Consider the following 27553-nt stretch of genomic DNA (forward strand, 5'->3'; position numbering starts at 1 on the left):
TCCAAAATGCAGAAGATAACAGAGTTTCTATTCTACATAGGCTCTGAAAAGTCCTGTAGAAAAGAAAGCTTAACTTCATTTAACTTGTGTCTCCCAAGCAAAATTCTCTAGGCTTACTACTTCCTAACTAAATTTCTGGGAGTTAATATCTGTTGTTCAGTTATGTGTATTAACATATAAGGAACTGAGAAACAGAAAAGAGCTTATGAAAGCTAAAATTATGTTAGTGTTGATCATGAAATCACATGGACCCAAAAGGTGTTTAATATCAGATGAGTGCTTGAACTCAATATTCAGTCATAGATAGTAAACCAGGTTTTACTTTCCATTCAACTGAGAAGTTGGGCATTTCTAACAAAACGCAACTGAAAAAGCACTTGAAATGTAGAAAATAAAGGTCTTTGCCATTAAAAATATTAATTTAGTTAAAAAAATCAATTTGCCATCAATAATGGCAAAGAAGTAAATGTGCATTTCAAAGCTCAAGACATATGACAAAAATGATAAGTAACATTTATCATTTTTATAAAAGTCCAAGACAAGTCAAATGTACACCTCATGCTACTATCTTTAGACACATTACTTCTAAATTAAAAAGTACCACTAAATTGTTCATTATATAAAACTTCTTGACATTAAAACCAATTTTAGTAAAAATTAGGGTTCCAGAAGAAGGTATTCAGTGGCTGCAAAAATATGGTTCAAATGTCATTCATAAAATATTTCTATTTTAAAATTATTATAAAAAAATATATACCACAATGTGCTATATAACAATTAAGAAAACACAGTAATTAATTTTTGAAGCAGATATAGGAAAAGGTATTTTATTGCTTTTCCTATGCATACACGTGAATTTCTGGTAAATGTGGTACAGAATAGCTCTGACTTGGCCTTTTTAAAAGTTCAGGTTTTTACACATTTGTTAAGAATAAATATATCAAAAGGCATGTTATCATTTATTCTATAAATTATGATTTTTTTCTCTCAAAATTACTCCATCAATATAAAAAGCCGTAAATTCTTACACTAAAAAAGAAAGAGCTCGAATCAGTAACCTAATTTCACCCCTGGAAGAAATAGAAAAAGAAGAGCTAATTAAACCAGGGTGAGTAGAATAAAGGAAATAATAAAGATTAGAGCAGACTGAGACAAAAGGCAATAATCCAGTGGCTGAGAAAATTCACTAAACAACACAACTTCCCAAGAAAAGGGGGGTGTCCGCTCACAGCCACCATCCTGGGGGACAGGAAACACTCCTGCCCATCGCCAGCCCCATAGCCCAGAGCTGCCCCAGACAACCCAGTGTGACGGAAGTGCTTCAAATAACAGGCACACACCACAAAACTGGGCGTGGACATTAGCCTTCCCTGCAACCTCAGCTGAATGTCCCAGAGCTGGGAAGGGGGAGCAGTGTGAATTAACAGAGCCCCATTCAGCCATCATTTGAGCAGACTGGGAGCCTCCCTACACAGCCCAGCAGCCCAGAACTGCCCTGGGGGGACGGCACTCACCTGTGACATAGCACAGTCATCCCTCAACAGAGGACCCGGGGTGCACAGCCTGGAAGAGGGGCCCACTTGCAAGTCTCAGGAGCCATACGCCAATACCAAAGACTTGTGGGTCAGTGGCAGAGACAAACTGTGGCAGGACTGAACTGAAGGATTAGACTATTGCAGTAGCTTTAAAACTCTAGGATCATCAGGGAGATTTGATTGTTAGGGCCACCCCCCCTCCCCGACTGCCCAGAAACACGCCCCACATACAGGGCAGGCAACACCAACTACACACGCAAGCTTGGGACACCAATTGGGCCCCACAAGACTCACTCCCCCACTCACCAAAAAGGCTAAGCAGGGGAGATCTGGCTTGTGGAGAACAGGTGGCTCGTGGACGCCACCTGCTGGTTAGTTAGAGAAAGTGTACTCCACGAAGCTGTAGATCTGATAAATTAGAGATAAGGACTTCAACTGGTCTACAAACCCTAAAAGAACCCTATCAAGGACAGCAAATGCCACGAGGCCAAAAACAACAGAAAATTATAAAGCATATGAAAAAACCAGACGATATGGATAACCCAAGCCCAAGCACCCAAATCAAAAGACCAGAAGAGACACACCTAGAGCAGCTACTCAAAGAACTAAAGATGAACAATGAGACCCTAGTACGGGATATGAAGGAAATCAAGAAGACCCTAGAAGAGCATAAAGAAGACATTGCAAGACTAAATAAAAAAATGGATGATCTTATGGAAATTAAAGAAACTGTTGACCAAATTAAAAAGATTCTGGACACTCATAGTACAAGACTAGAGGAAGTTGAACAACGAATCAGTGACCTGGAAGATGACAGAATGGAAAATGAAAGCATAAAAGAAAGAATGGGGAAAAAAATTGAAAAACTCGAAATGGACCTCAGGGATATGATAGATAATATGAAACGTCCGAATATAAGACTCATTGGTGTCCCAGAAGGGGAAGAAAAGGGTAAAGGTCTAGGAAGAGTATTCAAAGAAATTGTTGGGGAAAACTTCCCAAATCTTCTAAACAACATAAATACACAAATCATAAATGCTCAGCGAACTCCAAATAGAATAAATCCAAAAAAACCCACTCCGAGACATATACTGATCACACTGTCAAACATAGAAGAGAAGGAGCAAGTTCTGAAAGCAGCAAGAGAAAAGCAATTCACCACATACAAAGGAAACAGCATAAGACTAAGTAGTGACTACTCAGCAGCCACCATGGAGGCGAGAAGGCAATGGCACGATATATTTAAAATTCTGAGAGAGAGGAATTTCCAGCCAAGAATACTTTATCCAGCAAAGCTCTCCTTCAAATTTGAGGGAGAGCTTAAATTTTTCACAGACAAAGAAATGCTGAGAGAATTTGCTAACAAGAGACCTGCCCTACTGGAGATACTAAAGGGAGCCCTACAGACAGAGAAACAAAGACAGGACAGAGAGACTTGGAGAAAGGTTCAGTACTAAAGAGATTCGGTATGGGTACAATAAAGGATATTAATAGAGAGAGGGAAAAATATGGCAAACATAATCCAAAGGATAAGATGGCCGATTCAAGAAATGCCTTCACGGTTTTAACGTTGAATGTAAATGGATTAAACTCCCCAATTAAAAGATATAGATTCGCAGAATGGATCAAAAAAAATGAACCATCAATATGTTGCATACAAGAGACTCATCTTAGACACAGGGACACAAAGAAATTGAAAGTGAAAGGATGGAAAAAAATATTTCATGCAAGCTACAGCCAAAAGAAAGCAGGTGTAGCAATATTAATCTCAGATAAAATAGACTTCAAATGCAGGGATGTTTTGAGAGACAAAGAAGGCCACTACATACTAATAAAAGGGGCAATTCAGCAAGAAGAAATAACAATCGTAAATGTCTATGCACCCAATCAAGGTGCCACAAAATACATGAGAGAAACATTGGCAAAACTAAAGGAAGCAATTGATGTTTCCACAATAATTGTGGGAGACTTCAACACATCACTCTCTCCTATAGATAGATCAACCAGACAGAAGACCAATAAGGAAATTGAAAACCTAAACAATCTGATAAATGAATTAGATTTAACAGACATCTACAGGACATTACATCCCAAATCAACAGGATACACATACTTTTCTAGTGCTCACGGAACTTTCTCCAGAATAGATCATATGCTGGGACATAAAACAAGCCTCAATAAATTTAAAAAGATTGAAATTATTCAAAGCACATTCTCTGACCACAATGGAATACAATTAGAAGTCAATAACCATCAGAGACTTAGAAAATTCACAAATACCTGGAGGTTAAACAACACACTCCTAAACAATCAGTGGGTTAAAGAAGAAATAGCAAGAGAAATTGCTAAATATATAGAGACGAATGAAAATGAGAACACAACATACCAAAACCTATGGGATGCAGCAAAAGCAGTGCTAAGGGGGAAATTTATAGCACTAAACGCATATATTAAAAAGGAAGAAAGAGCCAAAATCAAAGAACTAATGGATCAACTGAAGAAGCTAGAAAATGAACAGCAAACCAATCCTAAACCAAGTACAAGAAAAGAAATAACAAGGATTAAAGCAGAAATAAATGACATAGAGAACAAAAAAACAATAGAAAGGATAAATATCACCAAAAGTTGGTTCTTTGAGAAGATCAACAAGATTGACAAGCCCCTAGCTAGACTGACAAAATCAAAAAGAGAGAAGACCCATATAAACAAAATAATGAATGAAAAAGGTGACATAACTGCAGATCCTGAAGAAATTAAAAAAATTATAAGAGGATATTATGAACAACTGTATGGCAACAAACTGGATAATGTAGAAGAAATGGACAATTTCCTGGAAACATATGAACAACCTAGACTGACCAGAGAAGAAATAGAAGACCTCAACCAACCCATCACAAGCAAAGAGATCCAATCAGTCATCAAAAATCTTCCCACAAATAAATGCCCAGGGCCAGATGGCTTCACAGGGGAATTCTACCAAACTTTCCAGAAAGAACTGACACCAATCTTACTCAAACTCTTTCAAAACATTGAAAAAAATGGAACACTACCTAACTCATTTTATGAAGCTAACATCAATCTAATACCAAAACCAGGCAAAGATGCTACAAAAAAGGAAAACTACCGGCCAATCTCCCTAATGAATATAGATGCAAAAATCCTCAACATAATACTTGCAAATCGAATCCAAAGGCACATTAAAAAAATCATACACCATGACCAAGTGGGGTTCATTCCAGGCATGCAAGGATGGTTCAACATAAGAAAAACAATCAATGTATTACAACACATTAAAAACTCGAAAGGGAAAAATCAATTGATCATCTCAATAGATGCTGAAAAAGCATTTGACAAAATCCAACATCCCTTTTTGATAAAAACACTTCAAAAGGTAGGAATTGAAGGAAACTTCCTCAACATGATAAAGAGCATATATGAAAAACCCACAGCCAGCATAGTACTCAATGGTGAGAGACTGAAAGCCTTCCCTCTAAGATCAGGAACAAGACAAGGATGCCCGCTGTCACCACTGTTATTCAACATTGTGCTGGAAGTGCTAGCCAGGGCAATCCGGCAAGACAAAGAAATAAAAGGCATCCAAATTGGAAAAGAAGAAGTAAAACTGTCATTGTTTGCAGATGATATGATCTTATATCTAGAAAACCCTGAGAAATCAACGATACACCTACTAGAGCTAATAAACAAATTTAGCAAAGTAGCGGGATACAAGATTAATGCACATAAGTCAGTAATGTTCCTATATGCTAGAAATGAACAAACTGAAGAGACACTCAAGAAAAAGATACCATTTTCAATAGCAACTAAAAAAATCAAGTACCTAGGAATCAACTTAACCAAAGATGTAAAAGACCTATACAAAGAAAACTACATAACTCTACTAAAAGAAATAGAAGGGGACCTTAAAAGATGGAAAAATATTCCATGTTCATGGATAGGAAGGCTAAATGTCATTAAGATGTCAATTCTACCCAAACTCATCTACAGATTCAATGCAATCCCAATCAAAATTCCAACAACCTACTTTGCAGACTTGGAAAAGCTAGTTATCAAATTTATTTGGAAAGGGAAGATGCCTCGAATTGCTAAAGACACTCTAAAAAAGAAAAACGAAGTGGGAGGACTTACACTCCCTGACTTTGAAGCTTATTATAAAGCCACAGTTGCCAAGACAGCATGGTACTGGCACAAAGATAGACATATAGATCAATGGAATCGAATTGAGAATTCAGAGATAGACCCTCAGATCTATGGCCGACTGATCTTTGATAAGGCCCCCAAAGTCACCGAACTGAGCCATAATGGTCTTTTCAACAAATGGGGCTGGGAGAGTTGGATATCCATATCCAAAAGAATGAAAGAGGACCCCTACCTCACCCCCTACACAAAAATTAACTCAAAATGGACCAAAGATCTCAATATAAAAGAAAGTACCATAAAACTCCTAGAAGATAATGTAGGAAAACATCTTCAAGACCTTGTATTAGGAGGCCACTTCCTAGACTTTACACCCAAAGCACAAGCAACAAAAGAGAAAATAGATAAATGGGAACTCCTCAAGCTTAGAAGTTTCTGCACCTCAAAGGAATTTCTCAAAAAGGTAAAGAGGCAGCCAACTCAATGGGAAAAAATTTTGGAAACCATGTATCTGACAAAAGACTGATATCTTGCATATACAAAGAAATCCTACAACTCAATGACAATAGTACAGACAGCCCAATTATAAAATGGGCAAAAGATATGAAAAGACAGTTCTCTGAAGAGGAAATACAAATGACCAAGAAACACATGAAAAAATGTTCAGCTTCACTAGCTATTAGAGAGATGCAAATTAAGACCACAATGAGATACCATCTAACACCGGTTAGAATGGCTGCCATTAAACAAACAGGAAACTACAAATGCTGGAGGGGATGTGGAGAAATTGGAACTCTTATTCATTGTTGGTGGGACTGTATAATGGTTCAGCCACTCTGGAAGTCAGTCTGGCAGTTCCTTAGAAAACTAGATATAGAGCTACCATTCGATCCAGCGATTGCACTCCTCGGTATATACCCGGAAGATCGGAAAGCAGTGACACGAACAGATATCTGCACGCCAATGTTCATAGCAGCATTATTCACAATTGCCAAGAGATGGAAACAACCCAAATGTCCTTCAACAGATGAGTGGATAAATAAAATGTGGTATATACACACGATGGAATACTACGCGGCAGTAAGAAGGAACGATCTGGTGAAACATATGACAACATGGATGAACCTTGAAGACATAATGCTGAGCGAAATAAGCCAGGCACAAAAAGAGAAATATTATATGCTACCACTAATGTGAACTTTGAAAAATGTAAAACAAATGGTTTATAATGTAGAATGTAGGGGAACTAGCAGTAGAGAGCAATTAAGGAAGGGGCAACAATAATCCAGGAAGAACAGATAAGCTATTTAACGTTCTGGGGATGCCCAGAAATGACTATGGTCTGTTAATTTCTAATGGTTGTAGTAGGAACAAGTTCACTGAAATGTTGCTATATTATGTAACTTTCTTGGGGTAAAGTAGGAACATGTTGGAAGTTAAGCAGTTATCTTAGGTTAGTTGTCTTTTCCTTACTCCCTTGCTATGGTCTCTTTGAAATGCTCTTTTATTGTATGTTTGTTTTCTTTTTAACTTTTTTTTTCATACAGGTGATTTGAAAAAAGAAGGGAAAGTTAAAAAAAAAAAAAGAAAAAAGACAAACAAGGGAAAAAAAAAAAAAAAAAAAAAATTTGTTGTGCCCCCTTGAGGAGCCTGTGGAGAATGCAGGGGTATTCGCCTACCCCACCTCCATGGTTGCTAACATGACCACAGACATAGGGGACTGGTGGTTTGATGGGTTGAGCCCTCTACCATAAGTTTTACCCTTGGGAAGACGGTTGCTGCAAAGGAGAGGCTAGGCCTCCCTGTATTTGTGCCTAAGAGTCTCCTCCTGAATGCCTCTTTGTTGCTCAGATGTGGCCCTCTCTCTCTGGCTAAGCCAACTTGAAAGGTGAAATCACTGCCCTCCCCCCTACGTGGGATCAGACACCCAGGGAAGTGAATCTCCCTGGCAACGTGGAATATGACTCCCGGGGAGGAATGTAGACCTGGCACCGTGGGACGGAGAACATCTTCTTGACCAAAAGGGGGATGTGAAAGGAAATGAAATAAGCTTCAGTGGCAGAGAGATTCCAAAAGGAGCCGAGAAGTCACTCTGGTGGGCACTCTTATGCACACTTTAGACAACCCTTTTTAGGTTCTAAAGAATTGGGGTAGCTGGTGGTGGATACCTGAAACTATCAAACTACAACCCAGAACCCATGAATCTCGAAGACAGTTGTATAAAAATGTAGCTTATGAGGGGTGACAATGGGATTGGGAAAGCCATAAGGACCAAACACCACTTTGTCTAGTTTATGGATGGATGTGTAGAAAAGTAGGGGAAGGAAACAAACAGACAAAGGTACCCAGTGTTCTTTTTTACTTCAATTGCTCTTTTTCACTCTAATTATTATTCTTGTTATTTTTGTGTGTGTGCTAATGAAGGTGTCAGGGATTGATTTAGGTGATGAATGTACAACTATGTAATGGTACTGTAAACAATCGAAAGTACAATTTGTTTTGTATGACTGCGTGGTATGTGAATATATCTCAATAAAATGATGATTAAAAAAAAAAAAAAAAAAAAAAAAAGATTAGAGCAGAGATAAATGAAGTAGACAATAGAAAAAAACAACAGAGAAAATCAAAGAAACCAAAAGTTGTTTCTTTGAAAATTTCAATAAAACTGACAATCTTTTAGCTAAACTGACAAAGGAAAAAAGACAGAAAACTCAAATAATAAAAATCAGAAATGAAATGGAAGATATTACTACCTACCTTACAGAAACGAAAATGGTTAAAAAGGATACTGAGCACAAAGGTACATCAACAAATTATATAACCTAGATGAAAGGGAAAAATTCTTAGAAACAAACAAATGACCTAAACAGGGTCAAGAAGAATAAAGATCTCGATAGACCAATAACAAGTAAAGAGATTAAATCAGTAATCAAAAATCTCCCAACAAAGAAAAGCCCAGGTCTAGATGGTTGCACTGGTGAGTTTTATCAAACATTCCAAGCATTAACACCAATCCTTCTCATGCCAAAAACAAAACAAAACAAAACAAAAAAACTGAAGAGAAGGGAGCACTGCCTACCTCATTATATGAGGCTAGCATCACCCTAATACTAAAGCCAGAAAAAAGACAGCACAAGAAAAGAACTTTCAGACCAATATCCTTTATGAATATAGATGCAAAAATCCTCAACAAAATACCACTAAACCAAACCCATCAGCACATTAAGAGGATCATACACTATGACCAAGCAGGATTTATCCCAGAAATACAATGATGGTTCAAAATAAGAAAAATCAATTAATGGACTACAACACATTAGCAGAATGCAGGTAAAAAAAAAAAAATTACATGATCATGTATCTCAATGCTGAAAAAGCATTTGAAAGAAATTCAATACTCCTTTTTTTGTACTTTATCAAAAAATTAAAAAAAAACAATTCAAACAAAACACAAAGGAATAAGAAAAACAAATAACCTAAAATAACTACATTGCTTCCAACATGTTCCTACCATACCCCAAGAAAATTAACAAACCACAGTCATTCCTGAGCATTCCCGTATCATTAAGATTACTCTCCACATTTTATCTGTTCTTATTAGATTATCATTCCCCCTCCACCAGTTGCTGTCTGTCTCTAGGTCCTCTACATTCTACAATATAAAACATTTATTTTACATTTTTCAGAGTTCACATTAGTGGTAACATACAGTATCTCTCTTTTTGTGTCTGGCTTATTTCACCCAGCATTATGTCTTCAAAGTTCATCCATGTTGTCTTCATTCCCCAAAACACCTTCTTGATAAAAACACTCAGAAAACTAGAAATAGAAGAGACCTTCCTCAATTCTTCTAAAGTGCATGTATGAAAAATCCATAGCTAACACCATACTCAGTGATGAAAGAACGAAAGCTTCCCCTCTCCCAACAACCAGGAACAAGACAAGGATGCCTGCTCTTACCACTGCTATTCAACAGTGTATTGGCAGTTCTAGCCCAAATAATTCGGCAAGAAAAAATAATTCTCCAAATTGGAGAAGAAGGAGTAAAACTATTCCTATATGCAGATGGCATGATCCTACATATAGAAAATCCTGAAGAATCTCCAAGAAAGCCACTAAAATTAATAAATGAATTCAGCAAAGCAGCAGGGTACAATAACAACACACAAAAATTTGCAGTGCTTCTATATGCCAATAATGAATCATCCAAAAAGAAAATCACGAAAACAATTCCATTTACAACTCCTACTGTATACCTAGGAATACACTTAACCAAGGATGTAAAGGACTCATACACAGGAAGCAACAAAATGTTGCTGAAAGAAATTAAAGAAGGCCTAAATAAATGAAAAGACATCCCATATTCATGGATTGGAAAACTTAACAATATTAAGATGTCAAAGCTACCCAAAGTAATTTTCAAATTCAACACATCCCCAAATTCCAACAGCCTTCTTGCAGAAATGGAAAAGTCAACCATCAGATTCACGTAGAAGAGCAAGGGGCCCTGAATAGCTAAAACCACCTTGAAGAAGTTGGAGGACTCAGACTTCCTGATTTCAAAACTTATTACAAAGCTACAGTAATCAAAACAAAGCGGTACTGGCACAAGGACAGAAATAGACCAATGGAATCAAACTGACAGTTCATGCATGGCCACTCACTGTTGACAAGGATACCAAGTCCCAACGGGGAAAGAATAGTTTCTTAAACAAACGATGCTGGGAAAACTGGGTATCTATGCAGAACAATGAAGGTGGACCCCTACCTCACACTATACACAAAAATTAACCCAAGATTCCTGTTTCCCGTGATACTCTGGATGGAGATCTGAAGCGATGAAGGTTTCTGGCATGGTAGGAGGGCTCCTGCTGCTTTCCGTGCTGACTAATGGTTTAGACTCATGGATAAAAAATAATGTGCCAACTATATGCTGTCTAAAAGAAATGTTCCTTAAGTTAAAAGACAAAAGTACTTTGAAAGTCAGGGGAAGGCGGGAGGTGGTGGTGGTGGAAATACCATACTTATAGGAATAAAAAGACAGTAAAGATAGGTATACTAAGATAAAATAAAATAGACTTTAATTCAAAAACTTTTACAAGGGACAAAGAAAGTCACTTTATACTGATGAAGAGGTCAATACTGGCTCTGGGTTAGAATTAGACAAATACCTATTTTGGAAATACCTATTTTGGAAAACCTGCAACCCCAGCATTACGAGCTACATCTGGGAAAAGCTGTCCTGTCACTACAGTGATGCATAGATCTTTTGAATTTGTTTATCCTGTATCTAATTGAGGCATCAGGAAATATTATCATATGTGGGGCACACTCACTGAAAGTTCACTCACATATTCACCAATGTCTTCAAGTGTCCTGGCTCACTACCCAGTCTCCTGCTTTACTGAAAGAAATTTATCATTCACCTTTTTGAAAAAAGGGACAGACAATCTGTCAAACACCCACAGGGCCAGTGGGAGAGAGAAACTTATCATCTCAAGTGGAAAACATGGGGATAGATCCAGGTGTGCCATTTAGGAACAGTTTTTCCCTTGGTGGAGTATACAATTTTTTAATCCCTTGCACTAATGGAAGGTTACGGCATAAATTCTGAATTGTAGGGCAACTTTACTAACCCTGGTACTCTGGATATCTGAAGATTGCACTAACTCTAAGAAGTGGACTAATGCCTATAGATACCATTTTTATCTTTTAAATAATAGTTTTTAAGTGAATTTTCCCTGTAGTCCATGTTTATGAATTCTTTGGGTGGGGAAAAGGGAAATTCCCAGATTTTTAACTTTGAAATAAAGGCATTTAAAAAAAATTAACTCAAAATGAATCAAAGACCTAATTATAATAATTAAAACTACAAAACTCTTAGAAGAAAACTGGGGAAAATCTTCAGGATCCTGTACAAGGTAATGAATTCTTAGACTTTACACAAAGAGCAAAAGTAACAAAAGAAAAAATTGATAAATTGTATTTCATCAAAGGATATTATCAGGAAAGTGAGAAGACAACCTACAGAACAGAAGAAAAGTTTTGGAAACCATATATCCAATAAGAGTTTAAAATCCAGAATATATAAAGAACGCCTACAACTGACCAAAAAAGACAAAACACAATTAAAAAAATAGACAAAGGACTTGAATAGACATGTCTCCAAAGAAGTTTTACAGATGGCCAAGAGGCACATGAAAAGATGCTCTACATCATTAGGCATTAGGGAAATGCAAATCATGAGATACCACCTCAACCTCACTAGAATGGCTATTATTAAAAAAACAGAAAATACTGTGAGTTGACAAGGATGTGGAGAAATAGTAATCCTTGTACACTGTTGGTAGGAATGTAAAGTGGTGCAGTCACTGTGGAAAAGTTTGGTGGTTCCTCAAAAAGTTAAACATAGAATTATATGTTCCAGGAACCCCACTTCTCAGGATATACCCCAAAGAATTTAAAGCAGGGACTTAAATAGATATCTATGTGCCAATGTACACAGCAGCATTGTCAATACCCAAAAGGTAGAAGCAACCTGAGTGTCCAACAAAAGAATATGGTATATACCTACAATGGGATATTTTTCAGCTATAAAAAGGAATGAAGTTCTGATACAGGCTCAGCATGGATGAACCTTGAAGACATCATGTTGAGTAAAATAAGCCAGACATGATAGACATAAAAGAACAAATACTATATGATTCACATATAATAAATAAATAAAATGTGCAAACACAGAGAAACCGAAGTAGATTACAGGTTACCAGTGGCAATGGCAGGTGCAGGAGTGAACGGGGACTTAATACTTAATGGATAGAGTTTCTGTTTGGTTTAAAAGAAAAATTTTGGTACTGGATGGTGATAACAGTAGCACAACATTGTGAATGTAATTATACTATTGAACTGTGTACTCGAAAGTTATTAAAATGGGTAATTTTATGTTGTATATATGTTATAATAAAAATCAAAAACAAAAAATGAACAAGATACAGAAATAAATAGGATATTTTAAATAATTCCAGATATCAGATTTTTCTATTTACCTAAACAGTCTTTCTATTCTTACAGAGTAATTTCAAATAAATAATCTCCATATTCTTAAGATAAACTTAAGCTGATAAAGTGTCGCTTTTGTTTGTCTTACGTATTTTCTATACCAGGATTCTACATAAACTTATTTTTAAAAGTTTCAGTGACAAAAATGTTTAAAAACCATATTAACTTTGGCTTCTAGGTCATTTCTTTTTCTAGAATAACTTCCTTCACTATGGTTCTTGGCTACTAAATAAATGCACAGGTTGATTTTCCATAAAGTATCCAGAACTTTATATACTTCAATTTTATCATCAACAATAAGGCATACATTTACTTCATGACTACAAGACATCTATCAGTGCCCCAGGTGTTGAGTTTTCCAAACAATTTGCAATCAAGAATAGTGTCATCCAAGGCTCAAAACTATTTAATATCCTGTGAGTGAAACTTCTACTTCATCAGATGAGCTGAGGATCTAAGAATGCACTGGTCACAGAGAGAGAGAGATCCTTCTTTGGAGTCTGGTGGGATATAGGGCTGAAGGCAGGACACCCTGATGTCCTTAATTCTTTCTCCCAACTCAGCTGGTAGTGAGTAATAAAAAGCGAACAGTGCTGATATACTTTTGTTAAATGAGTTCTCCATGTTTACATGGATTATGTTTTTTTATGAGGAGAGACCGAAGTTTGAAAGTGACTGCTGAGTAGTGGAAAGTGCTTTACCTGTTCTTTTGAACTGTGCTGGCAAATATTCTGTCTTCATATCTCTGTCGTGCAGCATTGCCACCAAACCCAAGAAATGTGGCCACATAGACTCTGTATACATGCTCAGTTTGGTGAACATCACATCCCAAGTTAAATTCGGCTAACAAGTTTTTAGCTACTTCCTCCTGCAGACATAGAGATAAACAAATTTTAAAACTTTAAGCAATAAAAAACAACTACCTACTGATAAATACACTCCTTTAAAAAGTATCTAAAAAGATTCTCATCTGAGAGAGGCAAAAATATCTGCCTCTGCATTTCCCAAATTCCTTCTGAGCATTCTTCATAATTCAATATGACCATTCTGACTTAAGAAATTTCAGATGTGCCACACATTTGTGTTATTATTATGATTCTTTGAAAAAGGAACTTCGCAATATAGTTCATACCCTCTGACTTACTAAATCTATTTATGGAACCCTATTCTTTGGTAATAATCCTAAACATAGAAAAGTCTCTATACACAAAGATGTCCACTGCAGTTCTATGATGGAAAAAAGTTTAATGCCATGTAAGTATATAACATCAAGGAAGGGCTTAGTTAATTATGGCCTATCAGTAGTTTATGGCACTTAAAGAATGCTAACAAATTGTATAAACAGTATGATTATAACAACCATATGTTTAAAAAAATTATAAATAGAAAAAAAGAGTGAAAAGAAATACATCAAAAAGCTAATACAATGGGGCTTCTTGGATGAGGAGTACATGGGAAATTTTTAATCTTGATTTTTCACTATTTTTCCAAGCTTTCTTTATATGTACATTTTACTTTAAATTGAGGGGGAAAAAATTAAAACATGGTTTTTTATAAACAGTATAACAGTTTCTAGAGGCATGTAATACTTGAATATTCAGAAAGCATTTTTCCAAGGAGCTCAAACATTTATAGACCACCTTAATAAACATATTAGCTGACATTTATTGAGGTCTACTGGTTGCCTGAAATATGTGCATTATCTCATTTAATCCTTTAACAACCCTATGTTGTAGGTACCTTTACAGATGAAGAAACCAGCTCAGAGAAGCTAAGTCACTTCCATAAGGTCACATAATTAGTAAGGAATAGGACGTTGATGAAATTCAGGCTTGTCCACCTCCACAGCCCTCACTTGTGACCACCACACAATGCTGCATCCCTACCTTCTAGAGGAAAATACAGGAACCAGGCTTTGGTATTAATCTACAGCTGAATAGCAACAGAGTAATACAGACCTGTAGCAATTCTGTACTACAACTAGAAACCCTAGGCAGATTTTCATTCTAGTATTCCCTATACAAGGCCATGTAGCCTCCTGAGAAACTGGCCAGCAGTGACTGAGAGCACTGAAGGATAACGGAGAAAAGACAGAGTAAACCGTAAGTTCAGAAATGTGGAACTACTATATACAAGCCTCAATCCTTTCCTGAAAAAGCTGTCTGAGCCAAGAGGAAAAAATGATTTTTACCTCCAATTACAACTTAAGAAGTTTAAGAAATCTGATACTATTATTTAAGTTTTACAAAATCTGTAGAGAAAGGAAGTGATTGAGTGAAGACAAAATAAAACAAAAACTCAAGTGTGTGATTGACATTTATACCAAAGAGAATTCTTTAGTAAGTTCAGAAAACAAACCAGGTGATTTCAATGAAAAAAATACAACTGGCTTAGCTGAGGTCTGCCTTGTTTTCTTCCTGTCTGCTTTCTCCTGGGTTGAGAAGGTGGTACCTCAGCAAACACAGTAAAGATGTTTTCAGACTCAGAAAACAAAACAAAAATGGATGGAGACATGTTAAATGAAACCAAACCAAACAGAAGGAAATTTGTACAGATAATAACCTGCTGTGAGGAGGCAAAGCTTACAGTTTGGGGGACTTCATATGCTATCTGAGTTGACACGCCTCCCATGTCGAGAATACCCGCTGTTCTTTTACGAGTAATGGCTTCGCTGCTTTCACTACCAGGAATGTTAACTTCCACAACTGCCTCATCATCTGGAAAGAACAAGAAACATTCACTGGGAACAGAACAAACCCAGAGAACTGTGTCTTTTGAAGACAGTCATCTTGTTTTCATGGCACATTTCAAGCATATTTAGGAAAACCCAGCCTACTCCTCCCAATTAAAATGAAGTTTAATTGCGTTATACAGCAGCTCCTCTGACTCTACTCCTACACACTCAGCTGTGCCACAAAATTTAACTCCTTTTTCATTCTCTGAATTAAACAGAAAAACTATAATTTTTAGTTAGTTACATTAATTGGAAACATGATACTTACCGTCTTCAGTATGTTCAAATCGTCCAAGGACAAAATTAATGCCAATCCAAGCATATACACCTAGACACATTTCACGTGGCAGAGATAAGAAAAAAATAAAGTTTTCAAACATCTTGTGTAACTCTTACCAATGCAGCCTGTGCAAACATCTATTTTATTTTCTGATAACCTGTGAAAACATCATCTGAAATAACACATTTCTATTAATGTACTTAGCTTCTCCTAACGGTTTTCCAAGAATTTTCACCTTTAAAATTTATAATTTTATATCCATTTATATATGTTGAAAACACAATTCCCCAGGTGCTAGTTTTCCTTTGAAATCAATGGGTTGATTCAAAATACTGGAGTTTTTACTTTTTATGACTTTAAACCTATCAACTGCAAGATTTTAAAAACTCAAGTCATCTTTTACTCTCCCCTCTCCTATATCCCTCACATCCATTCAGTTATCAAGTCTGACTGATCCTACTTTTACATTCCCTACACCCAATCTCTACCCATTTTTACTGTCACTTTGATTTAAGCTGTTATAGAGAGAGGCCCATCTAATCCATCTTCCTGCCTCTATTCTTCCACTCCAGTCCACTCCACAATCTGCTGTGGACTGATTTACAGAATGAAGTCCCAACTCCTTAGCCTGACAATTCAAGATCTTCAGGATCTGACCATAACCTATCTGCCCAACTTTTAACATTACCACTGCTTTTCAAAAGGGCCATAATCCAGTCAAAGTTTTTTTTGTTCCTTTACCCAAAGTGGAACCCTTTTGACTTATGTTTCTGGCTCAAATCATAATTTAATAAGATGTACACTGAAAAATGGGGAGGGTTTAAAGGCATAGCTTCCCCAATTTTAAGTTGAAGCCCAGTATACCAACCTTCTTGCTTCCCTGAAATTACTTCTGCATGAGAGTCAGAAAATAGAAAGTCAAAGTGCACAGGGATATCAGTCAAAAGGTCTTCCAGGATGGCTTTCTGCTGGCTATAAGGCAATCCAAACATTTACATAACAAAGTGTTACAACCTGAATTTTTCTGTTTTGAGAAGGAAGAAATAAAAACAAACAAAAAAAAACAAACTCGCACTTTGGGATATCCTCTATCAAAGAGCTAATTTTTAAATCAAAGTGATTTGTTGAAAAGGCTGTATTTTAGGAAATAATTTTCAAAATGAACAAGTCGTATGAATTAGTGATTCTTAGATGTGAAACCATAACTGCAAATGTTTCTTAAATTAATAAAATAGAAGATTGGTCTCTTCTTTTAAATGACAACTTTATAGTTTACTACATGTAGTTATAAATGAATGACTTATAAGTAATCTGGTGGGTTCCAGCTAAGGTAATAGTTTTGGCACCATTCCCCAAATTTGAAGAAAGAATTTTTAATGCCTTCCTTTTCACATAAAGGAGAGGGAAGGGGGCAAGGAGGAAGAGGACGACTAAGACAACCACCACCACCACCCCACCACAGGCCTGCCCGCACGTGGAGGATCACCTTTCAGGAAGGATTCTCATCCCGGCTGTGCAGAGAATGTAGAGAGGGGTCTCCTTGTGCTTTGCCCGTGGCACATGCTCTGCAGCAAAGTTCAAGAGCGGAAAAATGTAATCACTGACTTTCTCTGGAGAGGTAGCAAATTCCGAAATGCCTAAAAAAAACCCAGGACACTCCAGTTAACAAGTAGCTATTTTAACTACAAAGTTCTTCATTGTAGCTAATTTGAGAGAAATACAAGCTAGACACTGTACTCCCTTAGCTCTTCCCTGCCCCTCTGGCAACTATTTCCACAGCCTCTCTTCCTTAAATGTCGATGGTACTTGATATTCAGTCCTATTTCCTCTTCTCAGTCATCAAAAAGCTCAGAACTGATTGAGCAGCTAATGGGCCAGGAACTTGCGATCAACTGCAATTGAGATCATCCCTAACCTCAGGAAAAATATTCTCACTTTCCTAAGGCAAGCTTACTTTCTCCCCTGGCTGCCATCACCACCTATTTGTTCTCCAAATCTTATCAACAGCAACCAGATCTCTTCCCCAACCTCCAGATCAGTATGTGGTAATTGTCCACTGGCCATCACCATGTGATTGTCCTCACAGACACCCCAAACTCAACATATCCAAATCTGAACTCAACTTCCACTACAAGCCTGCTCTTTCTGCCGTTACCTACTTCAGTGACCACCATCGCTGGCCACACAGTAGTCCACACCAGTACCCGGGATAAAACCTTCTCGTTGCGTTCACTTCTCCTCATCCCCTGGATACCACTGTTCTCTGCCAGACTACTGCAATACCTCCTAGACTCCAGTTATGGGCATCTCCCCACCATTCCTACCCAAATGGATTAAAATTCTTTTTGCAGCTCCTCAATGCCTTCCAGATAAAGTTCAACTCTTCAGATTAGCAAACTCTGCCCTGCACACCCACCACAACCTTACCTCTTCCCATCTAGCCTTAGGCTATACGGAACTAACTTTCTGTAATGCATCTCTAAATGCCTTAGGGCCTTTGCACCTCCACCAGGAATAGTCTGTCTACCTCCCTACCACTCCCTACCACTCCCTATCTCCTTTCACTTGGTTCATTCCTGCTCATCTTTTGGGCTACTTCCTTCATGGAAATCTTCCCTAACAGAGCCATAAGGATTATTTAAGTATCTCTCCTAAGCGTTCTCACTGCATTCCATGCTTAGCTCTACTTCCAGTTGTAGCACTCATTACCTCATATCTAAATTACCTATTTAACTTGCCTGCAGCATTGCAACTGGAAGTTTCAATAAACTGGCACAAACTGTGTCTTGTTCAAATTTATATTCCCAGAACCTAACATAGTGCCTGAAAATAGCAGGCACTCAAGAAATATTTGTTGAATGAGTACATAACTCAGTGAATATTTCCAGCTATCATGTAGCCTAATAAGATCACACGATATCAAAAATAAGAGGTACTTTAGAAGTAAAAAAAAAAAATGCCTTATTTCATAGATTAGGAAATTGTGGTCCAGAAAAATTAAGTGATTTGTCAAAGGTATCAGCTGAAAATGGACTAAAATCCAGATCTTTTGACTCAATGTACAGTGCTATTACAATGGATACAAAGCCCCAAAGTAGCCAGAATCTGTTCAATAAGGAAATTTGTGGAGCCCTTCTGTAATGCCAAACATGGGAGTCCATCATTCAGGACAGAGAAGGGCTATAAAAAAAGGTCCTTTTTATTACCATTTCAAATACTTTGTGTAGAGTCAGAGAGACCCATATGCCCCACTATGTGAAGCCTGATTTTAATGAGATTCTGGTGTATGCCCTGGGTAACGCTGGAGCTGTGCTTTTGTGCATTTTGTTTTGTTTTGTTTTGTTTTAAAAGCACAACTCCAAGACATCTGGTATATGAAACTACAGAACATGAAATGCAGAGGTCTGGCACTTTCTGAATGCTTTATAGAGTGCTCTATATTCTTAAGTTTTTAGTCTTTTTGATGAAGTTATTTGGTCAATATTACTTTAATCTTTCAAATGTTTCTAGGTTAGAGATACATAAAATTTTAAGGGGTAGGAAAACAGATTACTAAAAATCAAAACAGTCATTCACTAAGACTTATTGCAAAAATTTATCTTCATCCATGGAAATGCACTCTGCTATCAAAATAATGCTATATTATCTGCTATCAAAATAATGCTGTATTATAGACTTAGATCCCTCTCCTTAACCTGAAAAATGAACTAGAAATTTTGAAATTCCTGAGTAATATACTGGTGTCACAGCAGCCCAAATACCAAAGAATAATCAACTTGCTGAGGGCTGCCTGATTAAGGAAGTGGGGTTTGAATTATTCAATGAAGAATGCGCAGGACTCTAATGGTGGAATGTGATCAGGAACCTTTTTATGAGGAGACGTATTCTAACAAGTTAAAACTGAATATCCTTTTTACTTACATTTCTGAAATGGGGAATAATACAACTGCTATATCTTTATTAAGATCTGTGGTCCACTGTTATAAATCAGCTTTTATCAATTATTAAGACCTAAAGGGCCTGTTTGAAGGTGCTTCTGATAGTTTCCATTCCTAATACTCCTGAAAGAAGGGCTCTGTCAATGAAAAGAGTGTAGACACAGAAAAAGAATTAAACTGTCTAATGTGAATAGTGAATCCCAATTTTTACATATTTCACTGGCTTAGAAATCGAGATATCTTTAAAACCTGGATCTAATTTTATCAGCTCTTCTAAATTCTATGGTCATCCCTATTAAATAACCTAGATTATTAGAAATATTATTGGGCAGCAATTTTTAAAAGTGATAAACATACACCAATGTAATAAGAGTACAGATTTTCATAAATTTTCTGAAATTACCTTGTCATTAAGGATAGAGACCAATAGTTACCAAATAGGGGGAAAAAACCCTCCCTAATTAATGGCAATTAGCAAGCTTTGAGTAGATACCATGAGTAAGGCACTAGAGTAAATGCTGTAGGAGACAAAAAGAAAGACAGTTTTTGGATGTTTTTTGAAGGTTTTAGTCATCTTATGCAAAACGGACAGAAAAGGGAAAAAGAATGTGAAGCAAGGAGACCCACTGGGTCCTGGCATGGGCTTTGAATTAGGGCAATGAATGTGAGGAGAGAAAGGGAAATATGTGAATGACAACACAGAGAATGAAAGGACAGAATACGGTTACCAATCAGATGTTTATCATGCACATACCGGGTTTTATTTTCATGACCACTGGCTTTCGGTTTTTATCCCTCATTTGTCTAATATCCAACAGATCATGAGGATTGCCGTTATGCCTGGGCCAGCAATAGACAAATACTCGCGACCCACTGCTACCACAGTCCACCACAACACCATAGTTCACGTTGGGGTTATTGGTGTCCGTGGCTTCAATGTCAGTAACTCGTGCCAAGTACCTTGTTTGGAAAAACAAACGACACTTTTATTTGGACAGAAAATATCATCCTAAACCTAACAGAGAAAATATAATAAACAAAGACCATGACTGTGATTTCTAAACTGTGCAAGAGCACCCACTATAATATTTTTACAACTGCCAAATGCTTGGAGGCAAAAGAAAACAAAATAAATCATGATAAAGATAATTGAAATCAGATACACACTTATTCCTCTAAAAAAGTTCAAACAAGTTCTGAAAAGCAAAACTCTGTATTTATTTCCAAACAATCAACATTAACTTAAAAAATAAGTTTAAAATATATCACAGGAGAAACTATGTTTAAATAATTATTCCAGGGTCTTTCATGATGTGATTTGGTGGTTGGCAGTTGGCCAGTTTAGTTTTTTATGCCATGCTGTACTCAGTACAGAACAATACGGTACATATTCCACACCCACATATTCCTTAAATTCAAACTTAACTCCAAATGTCTCACAGTCATGAAATGGAGATATGCATCCCAGCTGGAAAACAAATTTTTTACTTCTTACCTTTGAAACTTCTTGTCTCTGGATAACCACCCATATTTATTTCGGATTATAACAACAGAAAAGTACAAGAGTGAAACAGCAGTAGCCAGGATGCTGATGATAATAATTTGGCGTAGGTTGGTATTCAGAATTCGAGGACAGCCCACTGGAGAGATGCTAAAATGCCAAGAAGCAGGAAAAAGACAGGAGATGCTGATCCTGAAATTCCAAAAAACAGTTTTTAAAGCAATCTGCTCCAAAGAGGCCCCCTCACCTAAACTGATCCTATAGCAAGATGTTCAGCTTGAGCTACCCGTTTTTCCCTGCCTGTAGGTATCAGAGCACCAGCATCTTCCACACTGCTATTTTGCTACAGAAGCCATTATTAAAAAATTCTATGAATGTATTATGTAATCCATAATATTCTTCGAAATTTGTTCTCTACTTGTTAAACTGCAGTTGGAAAGTTATCACTTCTATGTATATATGTTATTCTACAATAAAAAATATTAAAAATTTCTATGAATGAGAATTGAGTCCTGATGGTTTATGACACGTTTTCCCTTTTTCTGAGAGCACTACGTAGATTTTTATGTAATAGAAGGGACTTTGTTATTTTTTTAAAGAGAATTCATATACCCATTGATTATACCAAATCATTTTAGTACTCTTTCCTTTCCACATAAACTGGAATCACCATGATGAAGATGATAATGATGAAACAAAATACACACTTAATTGTTGGACACTTTGATGAAGTGTCTTTGCCTTCACTGTAGACAACTGAAGCAGGAGCCCATAGAAGTGTTGATTTTTATCTGTACTTGGCTTTGTTCCAAAAATGATTAGAGATAGCTTACAAGTTCAGTAAAATAAATACATAAATTGATAAATTAATCAGGTTTAAGTGTGATGAAATCAAAAAGAAATTTAGTACATGGAAATGTATGTTATAAGGTAGGCCTGGCAAATGTGTCTGAGCAACCTGGTGACCAAAACATTGTCCACTGGATGACAACCAGATCGACAGCTCAGGAGGAATAAGGTCTGTGAACACTGAATTCCAAGGTAAATTTCTCCCAGATGACTGAATGATGGGAGAAAATAGTATCTGACAATATCCCACAATAAAGTCAATTAATGAATATTGTACATCCAGGTTTTTAGAAATATTCTTTTGAAACATTTTTGAAAATAAACAGGAACTTTTCTTCTCAACTTTCGTGAACAATGAAAGACTCATTCTGAAATTATTAGTAGGCCTAAAAAAAACTTCATTGCATTCAGGATGGATCTCATTGTTTTACAGTTGATTTTTATACTCTTCCCTTTAAAAAGAGACTAAAATATCTCACTAAAGTGGAGGTATCCTGCTGACCCAATGGCCACTCCATGGAATTCATCATCTACCTCCCCACACCTCCAAGGCTTACAGTTATCATGTGCTTAATCTAATCCCCTCTCAGATCCCAGCATGTATGCCGTTTACCATAGACTCCATTAATCCCTGTAAAATCCACTTTGCATTATCACTTCTGTGATAGGAGCCTTGCTGGGCTCTAGAAGAATAAAGATTTTAAACAGAAGTGTAGCATAACTTCTAAAACTTTTCAACCAGGATTCAGATTGTTTTTTTTCTTCTCAAGACTTTTTTCTACAGCACCAAAATCTCAGGTTTTAAAGTGCCAGGGATTACACACCATCACTCACCTCCCCATACTGACAGGTCAGAAATCAGGCAACGTTCTGGGAGTCAGTCCTTCTCACATACAATAACAGAAACAATGGGGTCCTCACAGAGTTAGAGCCCTCCTGTTCCAGGAAGTGAGAAAAATCACAAAGATGACACAACCAAAGAAAACTATGTTCTTGTTCAAATGCTTGCTTAAATCCAATGACACATAATGTGGCATATAATCCCTGCACTGAAACTGCTGAAAGGATTTATTGTGAGTAACACACTTTCAAAGTTACTTCCATGCTGTTACAGATACAGGCCTAAATCAAAAGAGATAATAGTCTGGCACTAGTTAGTGCTCACTACCTTAAAATATCTCAATGACCCCAAAACACCAGGTCCCAATGTTAAGGAAGATTTGGGATGGCCAGAGGAAATGGGCAGAATTATTAAGTGAATGGGAATTTGAAATACCCATTCATTTGATAAATATCCATTGGCCATCCCTTTTATGAACAAAGTACCATGCAAGGGACTATGTCCCTAATTAGTTCTCTGTTGCTTTCACTATTGTTGTCCCTCCTCCAGTCCCCAGACCTCAAATCTCAGAGAATAAGTGGGGGTGGGGGACTGTACGGCCAGGCACTCCTTCCAACCTGCCAGATTCAAAGGACATCTTTTATCCTTTATCTTTCTTGATCTCTTTACCTCTTCAAGGCTTCTCAAGACAGCTGTCTAGGCTAGTCTGCTTCTTAGCTCTTGAACAACAGCTTCTCAGGATCCTTCAGGTCTCTTCCTTGTCTGCCAAACCCATCTACACTTCTGGTCCCGAGGGTGTTTTCTGTCTTGGTTCCATTCTTCTCTAATTTCTCTACTCAACCTCATTTGCCACTTCAATGACCAGACAACAGAATTTCTTTTTCCACCCCTGGCTTCACTTCTGAGCTGGAGATATATTATCTTCAACTGCCTTCTAGGTATGTCCATCTGAATGTCTCACAGAACCTGTCCTAGTTTGCTAATGTTGCAGAATGCAAAACACCAGAGACGGATTGGCTTTTATAAAAAGGGGGTTTATTTGGCTACTCAGTTACAGTCTTAAGGCCATAAAGCGTCCAAGGTGACACATCAGTAATCAGGTACCTTCACTGGTACCTGGCAAATGGCGTCCGGAAAACCTCTGATAGCTGGGGAGGCACGTGGCTGGCGTCTGCTCCAAAGTTCTGGTTTCAAAATGGCTTTCTCCCAGGACATTCCTCTCCAGCAAGCTTGCTCCTCTTCAAAACATCACTCACAGCTGCACTGAGTTCCATCTCTGAGTCAGCAAGTTTGTATGGCTCCACTGATCAAGGCCCACCCTCAATGGGTGGGGCCACGCCTCCATAGAAATATCCCATCAGTTATCATCTACAGTTGGGTGGGGCGCATCTCCATGCAAACAACCTAATCCGAACATTTCTGCCCCATACAAGACCACAAAAATAATGGCATTTGGGGGACACAATACATTCAAACCGGCACAGAACCATAAAATAATTTCTAAAACTGAACTCTTAAAATGCATATCTCTGAGACACCTGAAACTCAGAGCTAGAGCTCGGCAGATATGAATGTCAGTATTAGTGCATACAGCCACTGTCAAAAAAAAAAAAAAAGCTGAAAAAGAGCCCAGACTTCAATTAGTGATATGAATGAAGCAGGTCTGGTTAAGACCAGGGCAAACCAGGCCAAAGGGTAAAGGTTGAAACTGACTGTGTTTTAAAACTTCAACTTTCATATGAGACCAAGGGAATAGATATCTATTTGGTACAGGATCTAAATTTTCTAAACGGTACAACTCTACAGTCGATTTGTTCAAACACCACAATTGCATGGAACTTTGAATAGGAAGTGAGATACAGTAGATTAGTATAGGCTGGAGTGAAATAGTGACACATCCTAGAGTAATCTGGGCAGATAATAAAAAATATATTTACAGCCTCCCCCTCCCCAGCCCCGAGGATCTGGGGGAAGGTGCGGATGTGTTGGACATCCTCACCTAGACTGGTGTTGATGTTGTCACAAACATTGGGACTGGCAGTTTGATGTGCTGAGCCCTTGAGCATGGGACTTGCCCTTATGAAGCTCATTACCACAAAGGAGAGTCTAAACTTGTATGTAATGGTGCCTAAGAGTCTCCCCGAGTACCTCTTTGTTGCTCAGATGTGGCCCTCTCTCTCTCTCTAACTGAGCCATCTCGACAGGTGAACTCGCTGCCCTCCCCCCTACGTGGGACCCGACTCCCAGGGGTGTAAATCTCCCTGGCAACGCAGAGTATGACTCCCGGGGATGAATGTGGACCTGGCATCGTGGGACTGAGAGTATCTTCTTGACCAAAAGGGGGATGCAAAATGAGACGAAATAGTTTCAGTGGCTGAGAGATTCCAAATGGCGTCGAGAGGTCACTCTGGTGGACATTCTTATGCAGTATATAGATAACACCTCTTAGGCTTTAATGTATTGGAATAGCTAGAAGTAAATACCTGAAACTACCAAACTCCAACCCAGCAGTCTGGACTCCTGAAGACAATTATATAATAATGTAGATTACAAGGGGTGACAGTGTGATTGTGAAGACCTTGTGGATCACACCCCCTTTATCTAGTGTATGGATGAGTGGAGGAATGGGGATAAAAACTAAAGGACAAATGGGGTGGGATGGGGGGATGATTTGGGTGTTCTTTTTTCACTTTTATTTTTTATTCTTGTTCTGGTTCTTTCTGATGTAAGGAAAATGTTCAGAGATAGATTGTGGCGATGAACGCATAACTATGTTATCATACTGTGGACAGTGGATTGTATATCATGGATGATTGTATGGTGTGTGAATGTATTTCAATAAAACTGAATTTAATAAAAAAAAAAAAATGCAATCTCACTCCCTTTTTCTCCCAACCGGTTCCTCCCTAGCAGTCCCAGTCTCAATTCCACCACACTGCTGAAACCAGAAACCAGGGAGCCGTGCCTGATCCTTACCCCCTTTCATCTTCCATCTCCGGTCTCTTACCCATTCCTTCTACTTCTTTGTCCTAAAGTTACCTAAACTCTGTCCTTTCCTTTGTCACATCTCTTGCCTGGTCTGTTAGATCAGCAGCCAAACTGGTCTCCACCTGTAGTCTTGATCCAGTAGCTCTCCAATTCTTCATCCACCACACCTAGGCACAGATTCTTCATCTGTGAAGAATCACGGAATATATCTGATGTTGCTATATACTGTCCCCTCCCCTGCCCCAGTCCTGGGTCCATGATCATGTCACTCTTACACTCAAAACCCCACAATGGTTCCCATCTTCCTTAAAGTAAAAGCCAAACTCTTCTATGACCTATGAAATCCTACAGGATCTGGTCATCACCTATTTCTGCTCTGATCTCATTCTCTTCTACTTTCCCCTTTTTCAGTCTGCTCCAGTCACACTGGTATTCTGTTTTTAACCCATGCCAGGAATTCTGTAGTCTCAGGGCCTCTGAACTTGCTACTCCCTCTGTTTTGAAATAATCTGAATAACTTACTTTCTCATTTCTTTCAGGTCTTTACCTGGCCAATGATCTATAATTACAAGCTCTCCCTTCTATCTATCTCCCTTCCCCAACATATCTCCCTAGTATTTCCTTAATTAATTTATTAAATTCTTATATAATGCTTACCAAGGGCCAGGTCCTGCCCCAAACACTTTACAAATATTCATTTATTCCTTATAACAACTTTTAAGGTAGATACTATTATATCAAAACATTTTATAGATGAGGCAGAGGGAGTAACTTGCCTAAGATCACACAGCTAATAAAAGACAGAGTTGGGAGTTAAAACTACAGTCTGGCTTCAGAATCTACACTCTGAGTCATTATGCTATGCTGCGCTAGTCCTCTAACATATTGTATGTTTGCATTTCTCTTGTTTATTATTTGTCTCCTCTTTGAGAATGCAAACTCCATGACAGCCTGTGTGTGTCTGCTTGGTTGACTGCTGCATGCCCAGCAGTGCAGCACCCAGAACAGTGTCTGGCAAGAAGTCAAGTTTCAGAGTTCTGGGACTCAAAGAGAATCTCCATATTAGAGGGATCTTTCCAAAACAAATAGGAATCATGACCCCACCTCCACTCCTACCCCCAACTCTCTCTCACTTAGGGAAAAAATCCTACTCCTTACAATGATACAGGAGTTCCCTCATGGTCTAGTTCTGTTCTGTTCAATAGGGTGCACTTGCCACTTGTGATTATTTAAAATTACACTAATTAAAATAAAATTTTTTAAAAATTCAGCTCCTCAGTTGCACTAGCCACATTCAAGTGATATAAAAATATAAAACATTGACCTATGTATACATGTGTGTATGTTATCAAATATGTAACACATTTCAAGATACAAAAGATTGACATCACAGCAGAAAGTTCCTTTGGGCAGCACTGATCTGGTCCCTAGCCTTTCTTTCTAGTCTCATTCCCCGAGAGAATTCTCTACATACCTTAGACTCCAGTCATGCTAAACACAAGCTGCAGATCACTGATGTGGCCCCACATTCCCCTGCATTTGTAGAATGGACTCTCTTAGGTGTCCCTCTGCTGCATTCCAACATATCCCTCATGATGCAGTAAGTCAAACATGGAAAGATAGCCAAGATATATTAAGTAAAAAATTTCACATGCATTGGGAAAGAAAAAAAG

The 27553-nt window shown here is 37.8% G+C and overlaps 1 protein-coding gene across 4 annotated transcripts in view; it reads right to left on the reverse strand.

Moving 5' to 3' along the window:
- Positions 1 to 27553, reverse strand: part of ENTPD4 (ectonucleoside triphosphate diphosphohydrolase 4) — a 41158-nt gene that overhangs the window by 10286 nt on the left and 3319 nt on the right. Inside the window, exons 1-10 of one of the 4 annotated variants that reach the window (XM_037813074.1) lie at positions 27355 to 27452; positions 25932 to 26066; positions 22886 to 22987; positions 21197 to 21394; positions 20456 to 20661; positions 17250 to 17400; positions 16632 to 16735; positions 15752 to 15811; positions 15312 to 15466; positions 13451 to 13617 (exon numbers count right to left, since the gene is read on the reverse strand). In XM_037813074.1, coding sequence (XP_037669002.1) covers positions 13451 to 13617; positions 15312 to 15466; positions 15752 to 15811; positions 16632 to 16735; positions 17250 to 17400; positions 20456 to 20661; positions 21197 to 21394; positions 22886 to 22893 — 1049 coding nt within the window. In that variant the 5' untranslated portion in view covers positions 22894 to 22987; positions 25932 to 26066; positions 27355 to 27452. Of the gene's footprint in view, positions 1 to 13450; positions 13618 to 15311; positions 15467 to 15751; positions 15812 to 16631; positions 16736 to 17249; positions 17401 to 20455; positions 20662 to 21196; positions 21395 to 22885; positions 22988 to 25931; positions 26067 to 27354; positions 27453 to 27553 lie in introns of those variants that run through there. The other 3 variants (XM_037813073.1, XM_037813075.1, XM_037813072.1) reach the window with 3 other exon arrangements.

This window comes from Choloepus didactylus, chromosome 20 (genome assembly GCF_015220235.1).
Source record: "Choloepus didactylus isolate mChoDid1 chromosome 20, mChoDid1.pri, whole genome shotgun sequence".
In the NCBI taxonomy this organism is placed as follows: Eukaryota; Metazoa; Chordata; class Mammalia; order Pilosa; family Megalonychidae; genus Choloepus; species Choloepus didactylus.